Genomic DNA, 19298 nt, shown 5'->3' on the forward strand with positions numbered 1-19298 from the left:
ATTACTGACTTAGTAAATACTGATTTAGTAAGTGTTTTAAGAGTGATATAGTAGCTATAACATACTTTGGATTATAAACTCATTAAAAAACATTACTCCTCAGAAGTAAGAGGCTATTTTTTTAAATAAAATTATCAATATTTATTTCTCCCTATAAAGGCAACCAGTAATTCACTGACACGAATTACGTGCATTCTGAACGTGAATTCTAGAGCAAAAAAATCTAACAATCATTTATTTAGCATAAATCTATTTTAGAACTGCCAGAAATTCCCATAGTCAACCTGTTTTAAGCCATGTAAGGGCAACCGTCATTCTAAAACAAAAAGAAAAGTTGACAAAATTGTAAAAACAATTACGCCAACCTAGTAAGGCTATAAAACCGAAGTGAGTCAAGTACAAAAATAATAAACAAAGTTGTACCCGCTGCAAGCTCAAATTAATCCAGTAAGTTCACAAAAAAAAACTTTATCTCTATTTAACTGCCAGAATCCAAAATACACATAGAACTTGAAGTTGCAAAGAAGTTAGGCAATTAACAACACGTCTACAAGAAAATTTGGTCGTCGCGTTACCAGCACTATATAGATATAGAAAAGAATCTAGATACCGGGCGTCGCAAATAAGTACAAGTCGAATAAAGATACCGGGTGACTCAAAGATTGAAAAGAAACAACAACAAAAAAAATGACTAGACTTGTACAGTTTCGTAGATAAGAATTAAAATTCATTAAGATTAATATAGATTTTTAGCTAGAGGTTAGGGAAAGTAGGTTTTATTTGAAATGTAAAATTCAATTCCAAATTATTTTGGAATTGTTTGGCAATTTATCATAAAAAATATGAGAAATGAAGAAATAATTTAAATCAATTCAGAAAAGTTAATTTCAACATCAGTCAATAGTTTGTCTGTGGAGAAATTTGTTTCTGAGGAAGAATCTGATATATTAAGTAAAAATAAAGGAAGTCCCTTTAAATTTCTTTTATCAACATTAAATTTTCATAAATAATCTGCCTTATTTTCCAACATGAAACAGCATTCAACACAAGTTTTAGAGTTACCTCTTCTCCTACAGATTCACGTTCAAAAAACGTACCTAGAACTCGAGCTCAATGATTTCGTGCACTGCGTAATAAATTGATGAATGAGTTATTGAATGATTGATGAATTAATTGAAAGCAAAAAAACACAAAATAAATTAAAATGTATATTTATACATAGTAACATTTAAAACAATGTTTATAGTAATACAATAATTGGTAGATAATTGCATACAGAAGAGATGTACTAAAAATATATTACATCCAGTATATTATCTAAATATGAATAAACAAAATATATGTACGTATAAATAAATAAATAAACCGTATACATTTTTGTGATGCTGAAGAGAATTATCCGATAGGTTTCCATTGTACTATGGCTCTTTGGTCATCAGGTGCTAAGCCGAAAGGTTTTGTGTTGTCACTGGCTACATATTCATTAACTTGATAGTCCAGCATCGTTTGGTATTTGTACACGTCTGTCCCTAGTTGCTGAAAAATAAGCAAATACTTCTAATTCACACTTCGCTTTTCAAATTTGAAAAAATTGCTAATTGAAAATAATTGGTCGATTTTTTTTGTCACAATTGAAGTCGCTGGTATTTTTACATACCTGGGTAAGAGGACTCGTATTTGTGGTAAATATCCCAGCGAAATTCCTGCTTCTCGCAAGATTTAACACTTCGTCTTCCATGAATTGCATCACGGCTACATTTTCTTTGGGAGAGAGGGATGAATGTGTGGCCATCATGAAAGAGTGTAGCACTTGACCTTTCCCTGAAGGTAACCGACCATCCCTGCGGAAAATTATTACAAATAAAAGGTAAAGCCATACGAGTAATACTCATATGGGTGAAGCACAGCCTCCTACAACAGTAGTTGTAGGAGACTGTGGGTGAAGCCTAAAAAAAGGTTTAAAATATCGACCTACCTGACGGGGCCTTCTATGCTTTCCAAAAATTCAAATATCACAGTCAACTTTGATTTTATCTCTACTTCTGGTTCGTCGTGTGCGTCGAAATTTAGTGCGACCCCCACGATTTTTCCCGTCTCCGATTTTATGATGAAACTCAGATTCTTATCCAACAACGGCTCCCATAGGGCATCTACAAGTTCCTTGTAATCCGATTCGGAAATATAGGAGATGATCCATTGTTCAAGGTCCGCCTTTTGATAGAAGCTTGTTGTGATCATGCTGCAAGAAAGAACCATAATTTTAAATAAACTCTTATTGGAATAAAGTGTGTACACTTACTCCAACACAATGTCTTTATATCCAGGCTGCAGGAGTTCAGAAGAAAAGCTGGGGGGTTGCGTTTTAATTTTTGTATCGGACGTCATTCGTAGCAATATTTCACCTAAATCCATAGCGGCAATAAAGTCCCCAATATCTAAAATTCAAAAAGATATCACAATGATTCCTCATCACACTAAATTTTATATTTCCAGATAGAAATGCCAAGTTTGTCATTTTTCACTTACTTATGTGGTATCCACTGTCACATAATCTGGAAATGGTGTAGATTGAGTTGAGAGAATTTCCGCCTATCTCGTAAAAGTTAGCGTTAATAGATATGGCAGCTCTAGCGGCTCTATTTAAAACTGAAGCTACCGTTTCAAAAAGTATTTTCGCTGCTTCCATTTGGTCACAGTTAACTCCTTGAAAGTTGATTTCCACTTCAGGACTGCAATCATCTAAATAAATAAATTAATGATAATCATTTCTTTGTTGAGTTTTGACTGTTACAAACTCACCGTTGTTATTTGTACTTTCGTAACTTTTTAGCAAAGTTTGTCTGTCTATTTTCCCATTGACAAGCAAAGGAATGTTTTCGATGAGTATGACCTGCGGAACCATATAATTTGTTAGTTTTTCTTTGAGAGCTGCCTCTATTTGTTGTTCACTCATGAGCGACTGGGACGTCACAAAAGCTAAGAGGGTTTGGTTCAATTCGCCTGGTTTGTAGCAGAGAACGATTCCCTTGTCCACCTAAAAAAATACACATCATTACTTACTTATTTAGTTAGTGATCTAACGCGGGGGTGATCATTAAAAAATATCGTGTGCAGTACACTGACTGCAGAACTCATATACCTAATTTTTTAAGAATTCACTTCAGTTTAATAGAATACACAGTGTTTAAGGCTTTCATAGAATTTACTCGATGAATATATCAATTTGCGTGAATCATATAGATATTTAAAATGAGTGAATGTAAAGATATAGATAAGAACAAGTATGTAAAAAAACTTAGTACCTATGTATGTATAAACTACAACCACAGTTTATTATTAAGCTGTGCCAGTGCCTCCTACACCTACATCTACAAACCGCGAAATAAGTAGAAGAAAGAAGAAGTGGCAACATGGTCGTGTCGTGTCGTAGGCTGATCCCCACTCCCAGCCTCCGACATCCAATCCTACATCTCTAAAATTTAAATGACATTTCTACTGTAACTGTTCTATTCTAGGCGTTTTTGACAGTCGCCTGTTAAGGCTAGTGCTTATTTAGTTAATAGTTATGCAAATGTGCATTATTAACTAAAAACAGTTGTTTTATTGTGTTATCGGTCGTGTTAAATTAACTACATTAAATTAGTCGTTTAGTATAATTTACAGTTCCTAATTTCTTAATTCTAACCTACAATTACATAACTATGGCGCGAAAGTGTTCTATCGCGGGATGTAAGTCAAATTATTACTCGTGTATAAATAATGAAGGTGCAAAAAGTAACTTGCCATTTTCTAAAAGTGACAAATTAAATAAAAAGTGGCTTAGAGCAATTCCTAGGGAAAGCGGACAACTGGACATCTACCAAATATTCTGGAGTATACCTATGTGAGTTGCATTTTCATTCTAATGAGGTAATAAAAACTGAAAAACTATTTAAATCGGATGGGATATTTGAAATCGTTCCTTTGTGCACTAAATAACGCTGTCCCATCAATTTTTTTTTCAAATTTGCCGAAATATCAACAAAGAAATCTGTACGAACCTTGGTTCGAACTGATCCTGAAAGTAGACGTGAGAATCAATAATATCAAATTAATCGATACGGAAGCTTTAGTGGAAAACTTGCTTTGCAAAATTCTCTATTTCTTATATTCTTCCTGGAAAATTGGAAAAAATTGGAAAAAAAAAGATTTGGAATTTATAGACAATTATGTGTGTATGTATCTTTTGATGAAGTACTATTAGATTAAAACATATTTCTTAAAAAATTATAGCTAATTGTAAGCCAAACAGAGAAATTTCATTTAATGATTTAAAATTGCACTTTGGAATTTTCGAAAATGATGACATATTAGACGATAATCAAAAACTAAATCAAAATAACAATATGTAAGTATTCATATTGAGAAATTTTCAGAAATATTTTGTTTATTGTTGTCTGAATGTGATGTAGACGGTGCAATCAAGATTTATATTTCTGGTCGAGATGCATTCTTTTCTTGTGTATTGGCGAAGAAATTATCTTGTATAACAAAATAATGATTCAGTATTGTCCAAAGTAAAGGAAATATCATTGCAAATAATTATTTTCATTGTTTGCAACGTGATGGTCTATCAGTACCAACAAATGATGTGACAGTGATTTTTCCATCTGTATACAGTTTTAGAGAACATAATTAATTAATTACAGTAAGTGTGAAATAATTTTTTGAAATCGAAAATTAAAAAGAATTACTTATTAGTCTGACTGCACAGAGTTTAACAACAGAAAATTCTTATTTGGAATTTTTAAATACCTGTATATGTGGAAACAATATAAATATCCTTGTACGAAAAATAAGTTCCATATTTGTCAATATATTATTAATTATGTAAAAACTTAGAATAACCGAGGCGTGGAACAAAGTAGATTGAAAGCTTCAAAAAAAGATACATACAATAAATTTTATCAGTCATTAGGTTTACTCTATTTCGGTTTGGTGTATTGTAACCGCTTTGTATTTTACAGTAAGACCCCGCTTAACGCGTAGGATACGTTCCATCAAAGTAGAGCGTAATGCGAAACAGCGTTAAACGAGGCTATCTTAACATGTAAATAATGGAGTTAGGGAAAGATGGATAGAAAATTGGTTTGGTATTAAATTTAATAATTATGTTTTTTTAAAAAAATAAAACCAAACATTTATTTCTTACAAAAATAAAAACAATATAAACGAATATTACTTATAAAAGCAAATAAAATTCCAAGTCAGTCAGATCATTCAGTCTATTCTGTTTCCAATTTTCTGCCTTTTTGTCAAGAAGGCATCTAATGTAGTTTGCGTTTTCCTTTTGTGTTCTCTTAGAAGTTGTTGATAAGTGGATAAAGCATCTATAACACACCGTCTTGCTTTTGAACTCCTGTCAAAATTTGGATCATTTTCAACAAATTGGTCCATAATTTCAGTTATAGTTATATCAACTAATAAAAATGCGTCCGGACAGCACCGCACCAAACAAGAAACACAACTACACTGTTTCGGATAGGTTATGTACATATTTGGAAACCTAGCGCTGCGCACAATTTCCGGGAATCCCCGTAGTGCTGCGAGCAATTTTGGGGAATCCCCGGGTTGAAATAAAAGAGCGCTAAACCGAATCAGCGCTAAACGAAACAGCGTTAAGCGGGGTCTTACTGTAATTTGAATTACATTCCTGAACCTTTTATTCCCTTCCCTACTTTCCTTTCCCCACCTAGCTAAATTACATGTTTAATTATATTTTTTTGGGGTATTGGTATACCCCTACACATTTCAAATATTATGTTCTAGTCGGTGATAATATGATATTTAACATTTATCATAAAATGACTATAACTTTGCACCTTCTCGCTGGTTTTGTGAACAATTGGATATTACTTTTTTTGGACAGATGTTAGAATGCGAAAAATATTGTAATATTTAATTGATCAAGCAGATCTCAACTCTAATTTGCTGGCTAATTTACATATACGTACATAGTTTCATATTTTACATTTTAATAAAACAGTCAGTAACACAGTACTCTAGGTCGCCGATCTTTGTTTTCAACGCGAAACGATCCAACTTACGTACGGGTCTAACATAATGCGGTGTTGCCTTTGTTATTTCATGGCTTGTAGATGCAGGAGGCTGTGTGCGAATTATCGCAAATTAAAGACTACAAGAATATTCTTTTAATAAATGTCTACAGGGTGACCCTGTTTAACGTTGCTGTAGCTAAGTACTTCTCTCCATTGGAGAAACTGCTCAAATTTAGGCAAGACTAATTTGTGTAGGAATACGTTTTATGTAACAATTTAGAAAGGATTGACCAGCTAGGATTAAAGATATTACATAATACTCAAACTTTTAAATTTTTCGTATAATTATTCACATAAATGAAACACGGCACATTGAAGAAAAGTTAGTTTACTCGCGCGCTGACTACATTTTTAACTAAAACTTTTTTGTTTAAGTTTATTTTTTTCCTTTAAATGAACTATAATAAAACGATATCAATCGATAAGGCCGCTTGTAAACGACGGTTTTTTCGACATTTATACGCCCGGTAAATCCACTGTAGATTCATACGTCGATCGGGGGATATTGATTGTTTATTCATGTATGTTAACCAGTGTGTATCAGCCAAATGGAATAAATTCGATAATAAATAAATGGGGGCGTGTTCGAAAAAACGCTCGGACACGTCGATTAGTATTTTTAGTTGCGCATTTTTTTCAGCAAAATTTTTTTATACAGGCTGTGTCATGTAACAGTGGTCAATACCAACCTTCTTTTTTTTAAATGCAACACCCTGAATATTATTCAATTTTGGGATTCTTCAGAAAATTCCAGACATATTTCATGTACAATGTCCTATACCTACCTATCCTCAACTGTTTCGGAAATATTAAGTGTTTTTAGATTTATTGCAAAAATTAACATTAGAAAATTATTTGATTACAAAAATTCGCTATAACACATACTCAAAAACTAATAAGTAATACTGTTTATTTATTAATATATAAAAAAGCAAAAAAAACATTACTGTCGATGTAGGAGATGTTCAAAATGCTCGCCGCGAACGTCCTAATCCTATTATATTAAAAATTAAAATTAAAAAAAGGAACTTTAACTCGCCTCTTCCAGAGAGTTTACCGCCTTCTCGACCTCGGCCAAGTCCACCCTGTGGCCGCGTACCTTCACTTGGGAATCGGTGCGTCCTTCGTATACCAGGACTCCTTTCTCCACGCGCGCGAAGTCTCCGGTCCTATAGAGTTTGGCGTAAGTAGGATCGATGGCTAGGGGGTTGTCTAAGAATTTTTCGGGGTCTCTGCCGTTGACATAACCGGCGGCCAAATTGAGTCCAGAGACGAAGAGCTCGCCCACAACTCCAGCTTTGGCAGGCCGGAACTCACCGTCCAAAAGGTAGATAATCGTGTTGTCCACGGGGAGGCCTGGGAAGGAAATAATTCAATTTTAGTGGAATGATGGAATGGAGTTGCATTTAATAGCACTAGTAATGTCGAAAATTTAGCGCAACTGTGGAAAAAACAAATATTTAAACAGCTTAGGGTATTTCGCTGCTGTCATCAAAATTTCGGAGAGTAAACTACATATTTTTATTTTATGAAAAATATGCTTTCTTATTAAAAAATTATGCTTGTGTTCAGATGTACAAAGAGTAGAAATTTCAAGCAGGCCAACATATAGGGATCGCCTCATATCAATAAATGATTAGAAATATAAATAGGTATGGTACCTAACAATAGATTTCTTCTTTGAACACGGTAATTAAAAACTCTTTTCCAACATTTAAATGTAAAGGTTGTCATGTCCCAGATCGTGCGAAGAGTAAATTGTTTAACACAAATTTGACATTTTGGGTAACGAATTTGTTCATGTTAAAATCCATAGGATATTTTTATTTATGAAAAATTAAATACCTTTTTCGCATAATATTTAAAAAATCATTAAGAAAAGTGGTTCAGAATTAAAATATATTCTTACGTTTCACATTTTAAAGTAGTCAGCTTAGGTACTTTGATCCTTTTAGATGAATTTTACCATCCTGTTAAGGAGGTTTATCTGATTTGGAACTGACAAACAAATATTCATAAAAAATTTAATATAAGCTTCCCACTAAACATTTTTCAGTTTCTGACATGTTTCAGAAACGTTTCCATTTTTCTTGAAACGTTTCATAAAAAACCCATGCAACGTTCTGGTAACGTTCTAGAAGCCCAAGATGTCCTCCCCAAAATACGTTTCCAATGAAACGTTTCAAAAAATTGGTTTCAGTAACATTCTTTTTATGTTCCATTTATGCCCTCGATATTTTTGTTTTACGTTTCAGTATATTTTCAGAAATGTTTGAGTAACATAATAATTTTATTACCATATTGTTCTCATAATGCTCTCAACTTTAGATCATTTTCATTTCAAAAGCGTTTTTGAAATAGTATAAATAGTGTGAGTATTTTTTTAAATATCTCTAATACTCCTTTGTGATATTTTTATTTGTATTGTGAATGACTTAATTCGAACTAAAAAAAGTTACATTGTATATTAAAAAAAATAAATATGCTCTTCTAGTTTGGGGATGCGGCAACTTTTACTAAGAATTTCTTTCTTTTTGAGAAGCCACTGAAAAAAGTTTCTAATATGGATTATGAATTTTGCCATTCATCGTACAAATAAAAATATCACAAAACAATATCAGAAGCATTAAAAAAAAGCTACACATTTTATATAGTTCAAATACGCTTCTGAAATGGAAATTTTCTAATGTTGAGACCTTCATGAATATGGTAACAATGACGAACTGATAATTAGAAAAAGTTAGTTATGATTATGAATCTTAAAATGGTAGGTACATGAAAAACAAATAACATTACTGAAAAATAATATAAAGTTATAATTTCTTCTACGCATGGTCAATATTACATATATCCTTTTAATAATAATAAATTATACAGCAGAAATAAGGATACAAAATGATATCTTGACAAAGTAAATATCTGTAGGTATACCTAAACTCTTTTATTTAAGCATGCCTATACACATAAACAAATATAAACATTTGTACAAAATATAAAATAAATGACGTCTATTTCACTTGATTCATCCATATTTCAAATAGTTCTCACTGACTAAGTAGTTGCTCTTCAAATTATATCGAAACGTATAGTTGTTGTTCCATTTTCTTAGTTCTTGTCCCTTGTCCTCTTGTCTGTAATAGGTAGTGGGTATAACTATATTTAGGTAGATGTGACGCAAAATTGGAAATCTCTACACATATCGTTTTAAACATTTTGCATCAATATTCATTATTTTATATGCACCTTACAATAACCACAACTGCACACACTACAAATTATCACATAAAATAGCGTCAAAGTAAAGATGAATAACAACGAAACCAAGCAAACTGACAAACCGCAAACCTAACCTAACATAATACGAATTGAAACGACACACGGGAAACAAATAAACTCGGGCTGTTACGCGCAGTCTACGCAAGTCACGAACATACATTTTTTCTAGACTTGTGTTATAAATATGCTACCACATTTTTTTTTCTAATTATGTCTTTATATAACAAAGGCAAATGAACTAACGCTTGAGAAGGATTGGGGATTGAGAGCAAAATTTAACTAATGCCGAATGTTCCATAAGATAAGCAAAAATAGCAAAGGGTTGTTCGTCTGTTATGTTTCCGAGATCGAAAGGGAATGTTTCGAGTAATGTTTCAAACTCTCTTCAATTGTAACGTTTCGGCTATGTTTCACTAAATAAGTTTTCAAGTGCTACATTTCTGTAATGAAACAGAAACGTTTCTAGTTAATGTTTCAAATGTTTAGTAAAACATCTCATTTGCAACGTTTCATTTACGTTTCGTGTTTAGTGGGTTATTAATATGAAGAAAATCCTCAAACAAAATTATGACTAGTTTGGATACCTAAGAGGCGAGATATAATAAAATATTTTTTCACGATTTAGTACAGTCTTATGAGTGCAGATTCTTTTGGTTTTGCCACTTAGAATGCGCAGCAATTGACAAACAGTTTTTACAGCAACATGTATAAATAGGAAACCGATATCTAAGGAACCGTATGACAGCTCGTAGAAATCGATTAGGTACTTGTAAGATACATAATTTATAATAATTCTCCTTCAAACTGCTGTCGTTGACTAACTTATCCTCCATTATGCGTTATAGCGGCAACGCCGTGGTCTCGACGTATAGCGTATTATTTAAAATTTGCAGGTGTCCAAGCAAACAGAATGATCGAACGCGAGCGAGCCAGCCAAGTGCAACGTTGTCAAATCTAAAGGCTTACTACTTTAGTCACTAGCGAATCTACAGAAACTCTCGTTAGACTTTAGATGTACCCGAAAAACCTCCAAGTGCATTTTTTGTCTAAGAAATCGGTAAAATTTTTATTAAAGTTACCTACAATTAAAACGTTTGATAACGTCTCAAATTGGTTATATATTAATAGATTTTAATTTTGCAATTCAGTGATTATAGAAATAAAAAATATCAAAGTAGATCGATTATCTTCAAAATGGGTGTAACCTAAGCAGTTTAAAATATTTAAGGGGGGTATTCCTGAGTTAATTCTAAGAAAAAAAGTTTATGTAAACCTTTGTCCGGAAATGCTTCGTTTCTGAGATACAGGGCGTTGAAATTAAAATTTTATTTTCGATTTTCTTAAATAATTTTTACGAAAGATACATTTTTCGCACAAAATTTGGTAACCGGCGGTTTTTTGATGTGAGAAATCTTAATGTGGTAATAGTATTAATACATACGTGCTTGCAACAAAAAACTATAACCACGAACATCAAATTACACCAACTCGCACGAACTGATTGTTCTAGTTATACTGTTCTGTTCAACTCTATAAAATTTACTCGATTTACAAAACCATTATTAAAACTAAATATAAATAAATTCAAAGGAGTTGTAAACAGTGCAATTTGCGATAAGTATTCTGTGCACAAAATTATGTCGATGTTTCTTAATTAACCTGACTTTTGTACAACTTGAAAATTGTGATAATAATTTATTATTATATTAAATCAAATCCATTCTTAAAATTCGCAACTCACCGATCGGAACTCTACTTTGGTGTTTCAATTGCTGAAGACCGGATACGACGTGAAAGGTAACATCACCCATAATTTCCGTGCTCCCATAAAAGTTACACAGTAGGTGCTGGTTTTCGGGGAAATATTTGAAAAATTCTTCAGCCAGAGAAACCGGCAACGTTTCTCCTGAGCAAACCCACAATTTAAGGTTCCTAAGTGCCATTTTATTCTTCTAAAAAAAAAAGCAAGAGAATGAAGTATTTCATTTTGAAAAAAAAACAGTAATAATAAATATGTTACTTATTTAGATATAAAACGTTTTTTTAGGTCTGACCAAAGTAAGGACTAAATTCTTTATAAATGTTCATAGAATAAAGCGCTTAAAATGCTGTGCATTCCTTTAAAAAAATTGACGAACCGAAAAAAAGAAAATAGCATTTATGATAAAGTTAATGTTGTTTATCGGTTATTTCGGTCACGGGTACCTTGATATTTCGCTTCGTCATTTTCTGGAATTCTACCTTGTGATTTTTCGTTTGTTAGTAGATTTTTACAGTAAATAAATAGAAGGGAGGTAACTTACCCGTATCTCTAAAAATATCAGTAGTGATTTCAGTAGCGATGGAACCAATACTAGCCGCTCAATCTGAAAATTATATTTCTTACATTACCTAATAGCCAAAGATATGTTTCACTTGGCGCTTTACCATCATTTTTTATTTTTTCACTGAACGTGTTATATTTTAATATCTCAGGATTTTCCAAATGATGGAAAAAATGATAAAATATAATGTATCTAAATAAAAAAAACATATGTTTTTCCATTTTATGTTCACGTTCGTTAAATTTGACTTATATTGCGAATTTAATTTATATGTTTAACCCCTACAATTTATATAGATTTTGTAAACATTCTTTTTATTTCAATTATTGACATTGATTCCACAATCATTTTTATTTCAACAAGGAATGCTTACGCTATCGTTATTCCAGGAGCTGAAAGCTGTTTAATTAATTATCCCCTTCTTACTTGATCATTAATTTTAACATCGTTATCAATACCGAGATTGTTTCAGCCTTAATACGTTTTCAACAGGACAAACTTCTTTGAAAATTTAATGCGCTCTCTACAAAGTGACCCATAATTTTCTTGCTGTGAAGCAAATGTAACGTAGCAGTCTTTCAAATTATACAGGGTGATTCACAACTTATCCAAAAAGAAATTGGGAATAGATGAGAAATGGAATCAATATCGTAAAAAAAAATTTTGAAAAATCCTTATAGTTTCCGAGAAAAAAAAATTGAAGTTATAGTACATTCAACCACTACATAGCTGGACAACTGTAGTCTCTAGCATCATTCGCCATGTGTCCTCATCGACTCCGAATACTGAATTCGGATTTTGCAATCGTCGTTGCGATACTTAACTATTATCTGTGGTTCTTATAATACGTTTTTAGTAGTTGGTGTCAAAAATGGGTAGTTAGTGTCAAAAATGGTTTGCGTGTACTCGGAGTTGATGGATATTGTTTTAATTTATGGTGAAGCGTTTGTGTTATGGTGAAACAAGACATCATTTGTGTTAATTCGTAGAAAGTGAGTAAGTGGACCAGTTTCCAGTGCCGTGCAGAAGTGTATTTTTTTAAACCATTTTCGAGCTGCCCTTTTTGATTTTTTCTTTACAAAATTGTATTTGTGTATTCCCTGTACATCCAGAATTTTTTTTTTTGATAAGTTCTGAATCACCCTGTATGTGTAGGTACACGTTTTTTTTTTAGCGAGAACGGTCTCAACCGATGTATTATTTGTTACCTTGTATTCGTCTAAAAGACCTATAAGTTTCTCAGGATCCTTAGTGAGCGCTTTGGGTACCACGATAAGAGACAATCCGTTGATGAGGGGTCCCCAGATCTCCGAAACGCTGTCTACGAAGGTGAGGGCAGTTTTGAAAACGCACACCTTTTCCGTGTCGCTGTACGGAAATCTTTTAAACTGCCAGTGGAGACGATTCAGGATTACTTTGTGTGGTAGACGAACTCCTAAGAAGAAATGCGATAATATTTTATCTAAATAACGTAAATGGAATACTACTATGCGCCAGATTATTTCATGGCCTTCACTGACACTACTTTGTCCTTATCGGCCAATTTGTATTTTTGTTCTGGTATTGTGGTAACGTCATAGTTTGATAGAGTGCCAACAACCGTCTAATTTTTTTTCTCTATATCCCTTTGAAGTAACCTATGCCTCTGTATTAATTTCGAGTGAAACATACTACTAGATAATTTTCAGTTTTAACCTTGACTAAGGCTTAATTTAACATACACCTACATACCTTTTGGAACTCCTGTACTTCCTGAAGTATACAAAACTATGGCAAGATCGTCCTTTATGTGTCGGACTCTCTCTTCTTTCTTCAAGGCGTCGATCGGTTGATCGTTACTTTGGCTTACAAGCTCTTCAAAACACATCTTGAAAGTGTTCATATAATAATCGGAATCTGAAAGTTTTAAAGGATTCGCTAATATACGTATATTGCACATTTCTAAGCTGCGTAAATTACCCTGATCATAAATGATAATAGCAGGTTTCGCCTCCCTCACTATGTGTTCTATTCGGGCCCCAGGAAATGCATTGTCCAAAGGCAAATAGGCTGCCCCAGCTTTCCAGATTGCTAGAAGAGTAATCACAAGGTGATCGCTGGGTTGCATGTTCACTGCCACAATGTAGTCTCCATCCGCGTTTCGTGGTAGGCTGTGGGAAACAATTGACTGCTGGATGGTCTTAGCTATCTTGTTTGTTATCTTATCCAATTCGGCGTAGGTGTGCTGTCTCAGTTGGCCATTTTCTGGAAATATAAAGAGAGTAATAATATTTAGAGAATTCAGATAGAATTCCTTGCGCGATTAACAACTTACCATTGAATATAAGAGCGATACGGTTTGCTGCAAGTCCCGTGGCAACATTTTCGAAAAGTTTATGCAATAGATTTGGTGTCAGTTGTCTTGTAGGTCCTTTTATGATAGACAGTTGTGGAATGCTACCCATTCTCTACGAGAAAAAAATAGTTAAAATTGTCAATTAAAATTGAAGAATTATCAACAAATATTCCATTACTGGATGAAACACTTCATGATCTATTTCAGATTTCTTAATCATTAGATTTTAACTGTTTATATTCGTACTCGTTGGACATTTAGGCCAACACTTGAAATATTACCTTGAATTCAAATTTATACGTTTTAAACCTTCTTAAAATATCGTACGAAAACTTTTACAAACGACCGTGACTGTTGAACAATTAATGTAATTATAGATTCGAAGTGGCGGGTTTACTGCATATTTTATTAACACAGAAATTCTAGGACACATTTGATCGGAAAAAACTTTAAAATGTAGGTAATTGTAAATAGGTATTCCAAGGAGGAAATATTGAAAAGCAATGTTTCAAGGTGATTTCTATTTGGCGGAATATTAGTGAAAAATCCTTGACTTCTTTCCGTTTAATTAAATATCTTAATTGAAATTAAGAGAATTGGAACGGCATATCAGCTGCTCAGGTCAAAGTACCTTAAATGTAACCATTGTTACAGCAGTTAGTCACATGAATATGTAAGAGTGTATTTTTATTGTATACAAATTGCATAATGTATCAATAAAAGGAAGAACGGGTTCATATTTGTTTATACATTTTTTATTTGTTCGCGCATTTCATGATCTTTCATTTGCGATAGGATTTATGTATATACATGTAATGGTTGTTTCCTGGTATCCACATTACAAAAATAAATTATGTTAGAGTAATGAAATTTTCCACGAAATCGGACAGTAACCCAGGTGCATACGATTTTGTGAACCTGCCAAACCTGATATGTATTATGGGGGAATGGAACGGACGACCTTTTGCGTCGGGTAAGAATGTCCGATGCACCTATATCCACGGTACATCTGCAATTTGCATCGCCAGTAGCCGCTATTAAATATTACTTGCATATTCTTTGATGAAAGTGAAACCAAGGCCGCCACAGTTTGTTCGCGGTTTAATTGATGTGCTACCAGCATAAAAATATAGCCGTTCAGATATTTGTTTTATTTGCATAAATATCATAGTACAGATACCAGTTTGCGACCAGAAGTAAAGTTTTACAATACCTATAACATTTTTTTGATATTTGGGAAATCTTTAATGACTAGTCAGTTTTTTAACAATATCTTCAGAAACAACAAACCCAAACATTTTCTAGTTTGGCTCATAGTAAGAGATGATAAAGAATTCAATTCTATAGAGAATAGGTAATCAGAACTGATGGAAAATTCATGAAATTGTACAAATTAATTGCAAAAGATGAAATGTTTTGTTTTGCCTAAGAGGTATGGGCTATATTTATTTATTTAATAATTTTTCTTTTATGACAATATTGTATAAAAATAGTCACATAAACTTAAATCTAACATCTACTTAATTAAAATGCTTTTAAAGAATAAAAACACTTTTAAAAATTCATTCGGCCTCTTAAGCTATGGTTTGTTAGAGCTGTAGGCGACGCAAAGCAGTCAGTTGTGCGCGTCGGACTTAAGTTGGAATCAAGAACACAAGAAGATGGGTAGCTGGTTTGTTAGAGTCTGCTTAGGTGGACTCACGATAGGCAGAAAATTATGTGCGTCGTCGGTTCAGTTGAAATCAAATTCGATTTGATTTCAACGCAGCCGTTCAGTTGAGCTGACAGCGTACAGTGCTAAAAAGGCATTTATTTTTAACGAATTTTAAAATGGCAACCAAGTTTTCACCAGAGAAAGACGAGAAATTAATCGATCTCGTACGAAAACTGCCCCCATTGTATACCGTCCCTTCCAAACGTCTGTTCATTCGATCTTCATTTTTATTTTGACGACGACAAGTAATCAAATTTAAAAGATCTTTTTCATGTTATTTTTCAATAAGTATTGTCAGCAAAAAATGTTCAGCCATTGTCATGAAAAAAAAATGTTTGCCAAAATAATAATAAATATTTTCGTCTGCACTTATCAGCATGCAATCATAAGCACTAAATCTAACAAAACACCCTCCTTTAAAACCGATAAAGTTTAACGCTACAGTCGTCTGCGACGCACAGTTCTGACAAACCAAAGCTTTAAATACTGTTTCCGTCGTACTTTGTCTTACAATTTGTGGTTCATACAACTTATTCTGCTGTCTTGTATTTACATTATGATAGTAACTATAGAAAACAAAGTTATGTTTATGTTTAGAGAGATCTATATACAAAATTATGAGACATAAAAACTCCAAGTTAATGTTGAATAGTTCTAGAAACAGGCACGGCAACTTAAACGAGAATCAATTTGAAAATAGTTTATGATTTCGAAATAAATATTTAATATGCCAAAGAAGATATTTTTGATGATATTTTCAATTAAGACATTCATCTAAATCTAATTGTAAGTGAATTCCAAGAAACTTGACAGTTTTATCGCATTTAAGCTTACTGAGATTAATATTTAAATTGTCACATCTTTTTTGTCTGTTATGAAATCGTATAACCTGAGTTGCCTGTTGCCTTAGGAATCTGATAGTGATGTTGAAAAAAATAATTATTTAATGACGTGAAAATTTGTTTTCAGTTCTGTTGGATTAATTCCATCCGATGTAGTATTAGAAATTATTAGAGATATATCATCCACACACATAATGAAATGTGCTAAATATGTTATGTGCTCCATAAGAAAAAGATCCTTGAGGAACACTTAATCTAAGTGCTCTGATTCTGATATTACAGTGATCGAAATACAAATTTACATACTGTTGTCTGTCTTACAATCACCTAGTTAGGGATTCTGTTTTTTTAGAGATGGAAATTAATTTACAATTTTTTAATGCATTTGTGAAAGTTCCCGTCTCAAATGATAAATTTGTGACATATGTATGTATCAGTGGTTCAACAATAGCTTTAAAAATAAGGTATGGATCATTTTGTTTATATTATTAATAATATTACGTATTTGTATATGGGGCTTCGACAGATTTTAAACAATGTTGCCAGGAGAAAACACCCATGACGTTAACACTTCAGGTTGTTTGCTCATAATGTTATGAATCATGAATCTATAGGTATATACCTGTGGATACCTTCATTATTTATAATTAAAATATTAGAACTTGTTTTCCAATTAAACAACAACTCTTGTAAGTTTAATTAATTGGATTATTACCGTAAGAGCCCAATTGTTTATGTGATAATCCAAACCCAATTGAATTTTATGAGTTTTCCGTATCGATTATTATGTTTTTTACCACTGTACGTAGTAAATTCCAAAAGAATTCTATAATAATTCGTTTTTTTTTTCTTATTGACATTCTACATATCTACGGAAATTTAATAATAAAATAAAAAACCCACGAATATTTTATTGATTAATAATTTTCACGTTTTCAAAAAAAAAAAAATGTAGTATTAATATTATGCTGTTTTACTTTTGTTAGAAGAGCCATTAATTTATTATTGTGTGCTACAATGACGACTTAACAAAGGATGGATTCTTGTTTTCTATTTATGCCATTCACATTCTTTTAAGTACATGTTTTAAGGCTGACATACAGTTATGTAAGTAAATTTTTTTTCTTAATAAAAATCTCTATAGCTCGAATGAGCATAACAGTTATTTATATGTATGTACGTTATTTTTAAAATATGTTAGGGGCAGGTTTTGCCAATGTATTTAGTGCCTTTGATTTTTTTTAATTTGACAATGCTGTTGTAGAAAGCTGATTATAATAGGTTGTTTGTCATACATGATAATATACAAACTGATGAAATATGAGAAATTATTGCAGAAAATAGCAGGCTGTGTGTGTGTATTTGTTCAGTTTTTTGTTGCTGCAGATTTTTAATTAATTAAATATTTATTTACTCTGAAACCCATGTTAACATAAAGTGTCATAACATGTAAAAGAGACAAATCTATTAATTATCAACTAAATAAGCAATTCGAATAGTAGAATAGGTAACACATGTTTGACAAAAAAAAACAAACAATACCTACACGTTTGTCATAACATTTTCTAATTCCTTTCATTTATCGTATATTCAAAAAATTTGCCAACTTTTGATATGAGTGATACCAAGCGATGCCTGCCATAAATACCGCATTGTTTTGGGTTACCACTTACGATATTTGGTTATGGTTTCACATAATTGCATTATTAATGGTTTAAATATATTTTGAGTTAAATGTTTATTCCAGTGATCATAAAAATGCCCAATCGGCATGTACAGAGTGGTCGCAATAAAATAATGATTTTATTGCGATTTATTTTTTTGGTTTTAAAATTTTAGAATGGAACAAAATGTACTGATGTTACAACGGAATCGGAATATTCAATGAAAAAATCAACTGAACATGAATTTAAAAAGATATGAAAAATTGATTTTTTGAGATAAATACACCTTGTATTTTTTTGGCACAAGATTATAAGAACACATTAGATATATGTATTATAACTTATAAGTCATAATTTTGTTAATTTTATAAGCGCATTAATAATTCGCTTCAAAAAAATGAAATATTGGTACGTATATATACAGAGTGACCCATTTGAAAGCGGGCCACCCTCATAACATTTTTATTTATGGAGCGATTTTGACGAAATTTTTTTTGAAATGTAGAGGGGGGAAAAGTGTATTTTGGAGCTAAGCGCCGTCTAGTTCTTTTTTAAACTAAGGCCTACTAGATCACATTCAGAGGCTGAAAAATCCAGAATCCATATTAGCGATTTTTTTAGAAAAAATCTGCGTACGCCACTGGATTTGGCGTCCCCTGAAATGGATCTGTACCAAATTTCATGAAAAAATATTCAACATTAACGATTCTGCGGCTAAATTGCTGTCAAATTGTTTATTATGCATAAAGAAACTTTTTATCTAGTAACCCATGCGATAATAAATCAATCACAACAAATATTTAATAACACGTTTAATAGACATCATTATACCAAAATACAATGAAACAGACAGAAAAATGAACGAGAAATTAACATAAAATTTACAAAAAATACAATAAAATAAAATTAACACACATGAATTAAATTAAATTCTGGAATTTTCAACTAAATCTTCATTTAATTGAATGCATTTATTGTATTGTTTTTGAATGTGTGCCATAACATTAGACAATTGATGTGTTGTAATTTCAGCGCATGCCTATCT

General features: G+C 32.2%; 1 protein-coding gene across 1 annotated transcript in view; it reads right to left on the minus strand.

Moving 5' to 3' along the window:
* Positions 1–1259: 1259 nt before the first annotated feature.
* Positions 1260–19298, minus strand: part of LOC108908938 (mycosubtilin synthase subunit C) — a 21051-nt gene continuing 3012 nt past the window's right edge. Inside the window, exons 2-14 of the mRNA XM_018713129.1 lie at positions 14013–14145; positions 13658–13942; positions 13430–13594; positions 12907–13133; positions 11678–11740; positions 11116–11326; positions 7138–7454; positions 2800–3034; positions 2527–2739; positions 2300–2435; positions 1976–2239; positions 1658–1841; positions 1260–1536 (exon numbers count right to left, since the gene is read on the minus strand). Of these exons, the coding sequence (XP_018568645.1) occupies positions 1396–1536; positions 1658–1841; positions 1976–2239; positions 2300–2435; positions 2527–2739; positions 2800–3034; positions 7138–7454; positions 11116–11326; positions 11678–11740; positions 12907–13133; positions 13430–13594; positions 13658–13942; positions 14013–14142 (2571 nt within the window). The 5' untranslated portion in view covers positions 14143–14145 and the 3' untranslated portion in view covers positions 1260–1395. The remainder of the gene's footprint in view (positions 1537–1657; positions 1842–1975; positions 2240–2299; positions 2436–2526; positions 2740–2799; positions 3035–7137; positions 7455–11115; positions 11327–11677; positions 11741–12906; positions 13134–13429; positions 13595–13657; positions 13943–14012; positions 14146–19298) is intronic.

Source organism: Anoplophora glabripennis, unplaced genomic scaffold, assembly GCF_000390285.2.
Source record: "Anoplophora glabripennis isolate ALB-LARVAE unplaced genomic scaffold, Agla_2.0 scaffold373, whole genome shotgun sequence".
Lineage (NCBI taxonomy): Eukaryota > Metazoa > Arthropoda > Insecta > Coleoptera > Cerambycidae > Anoplophora > Anoplophora glabripennis.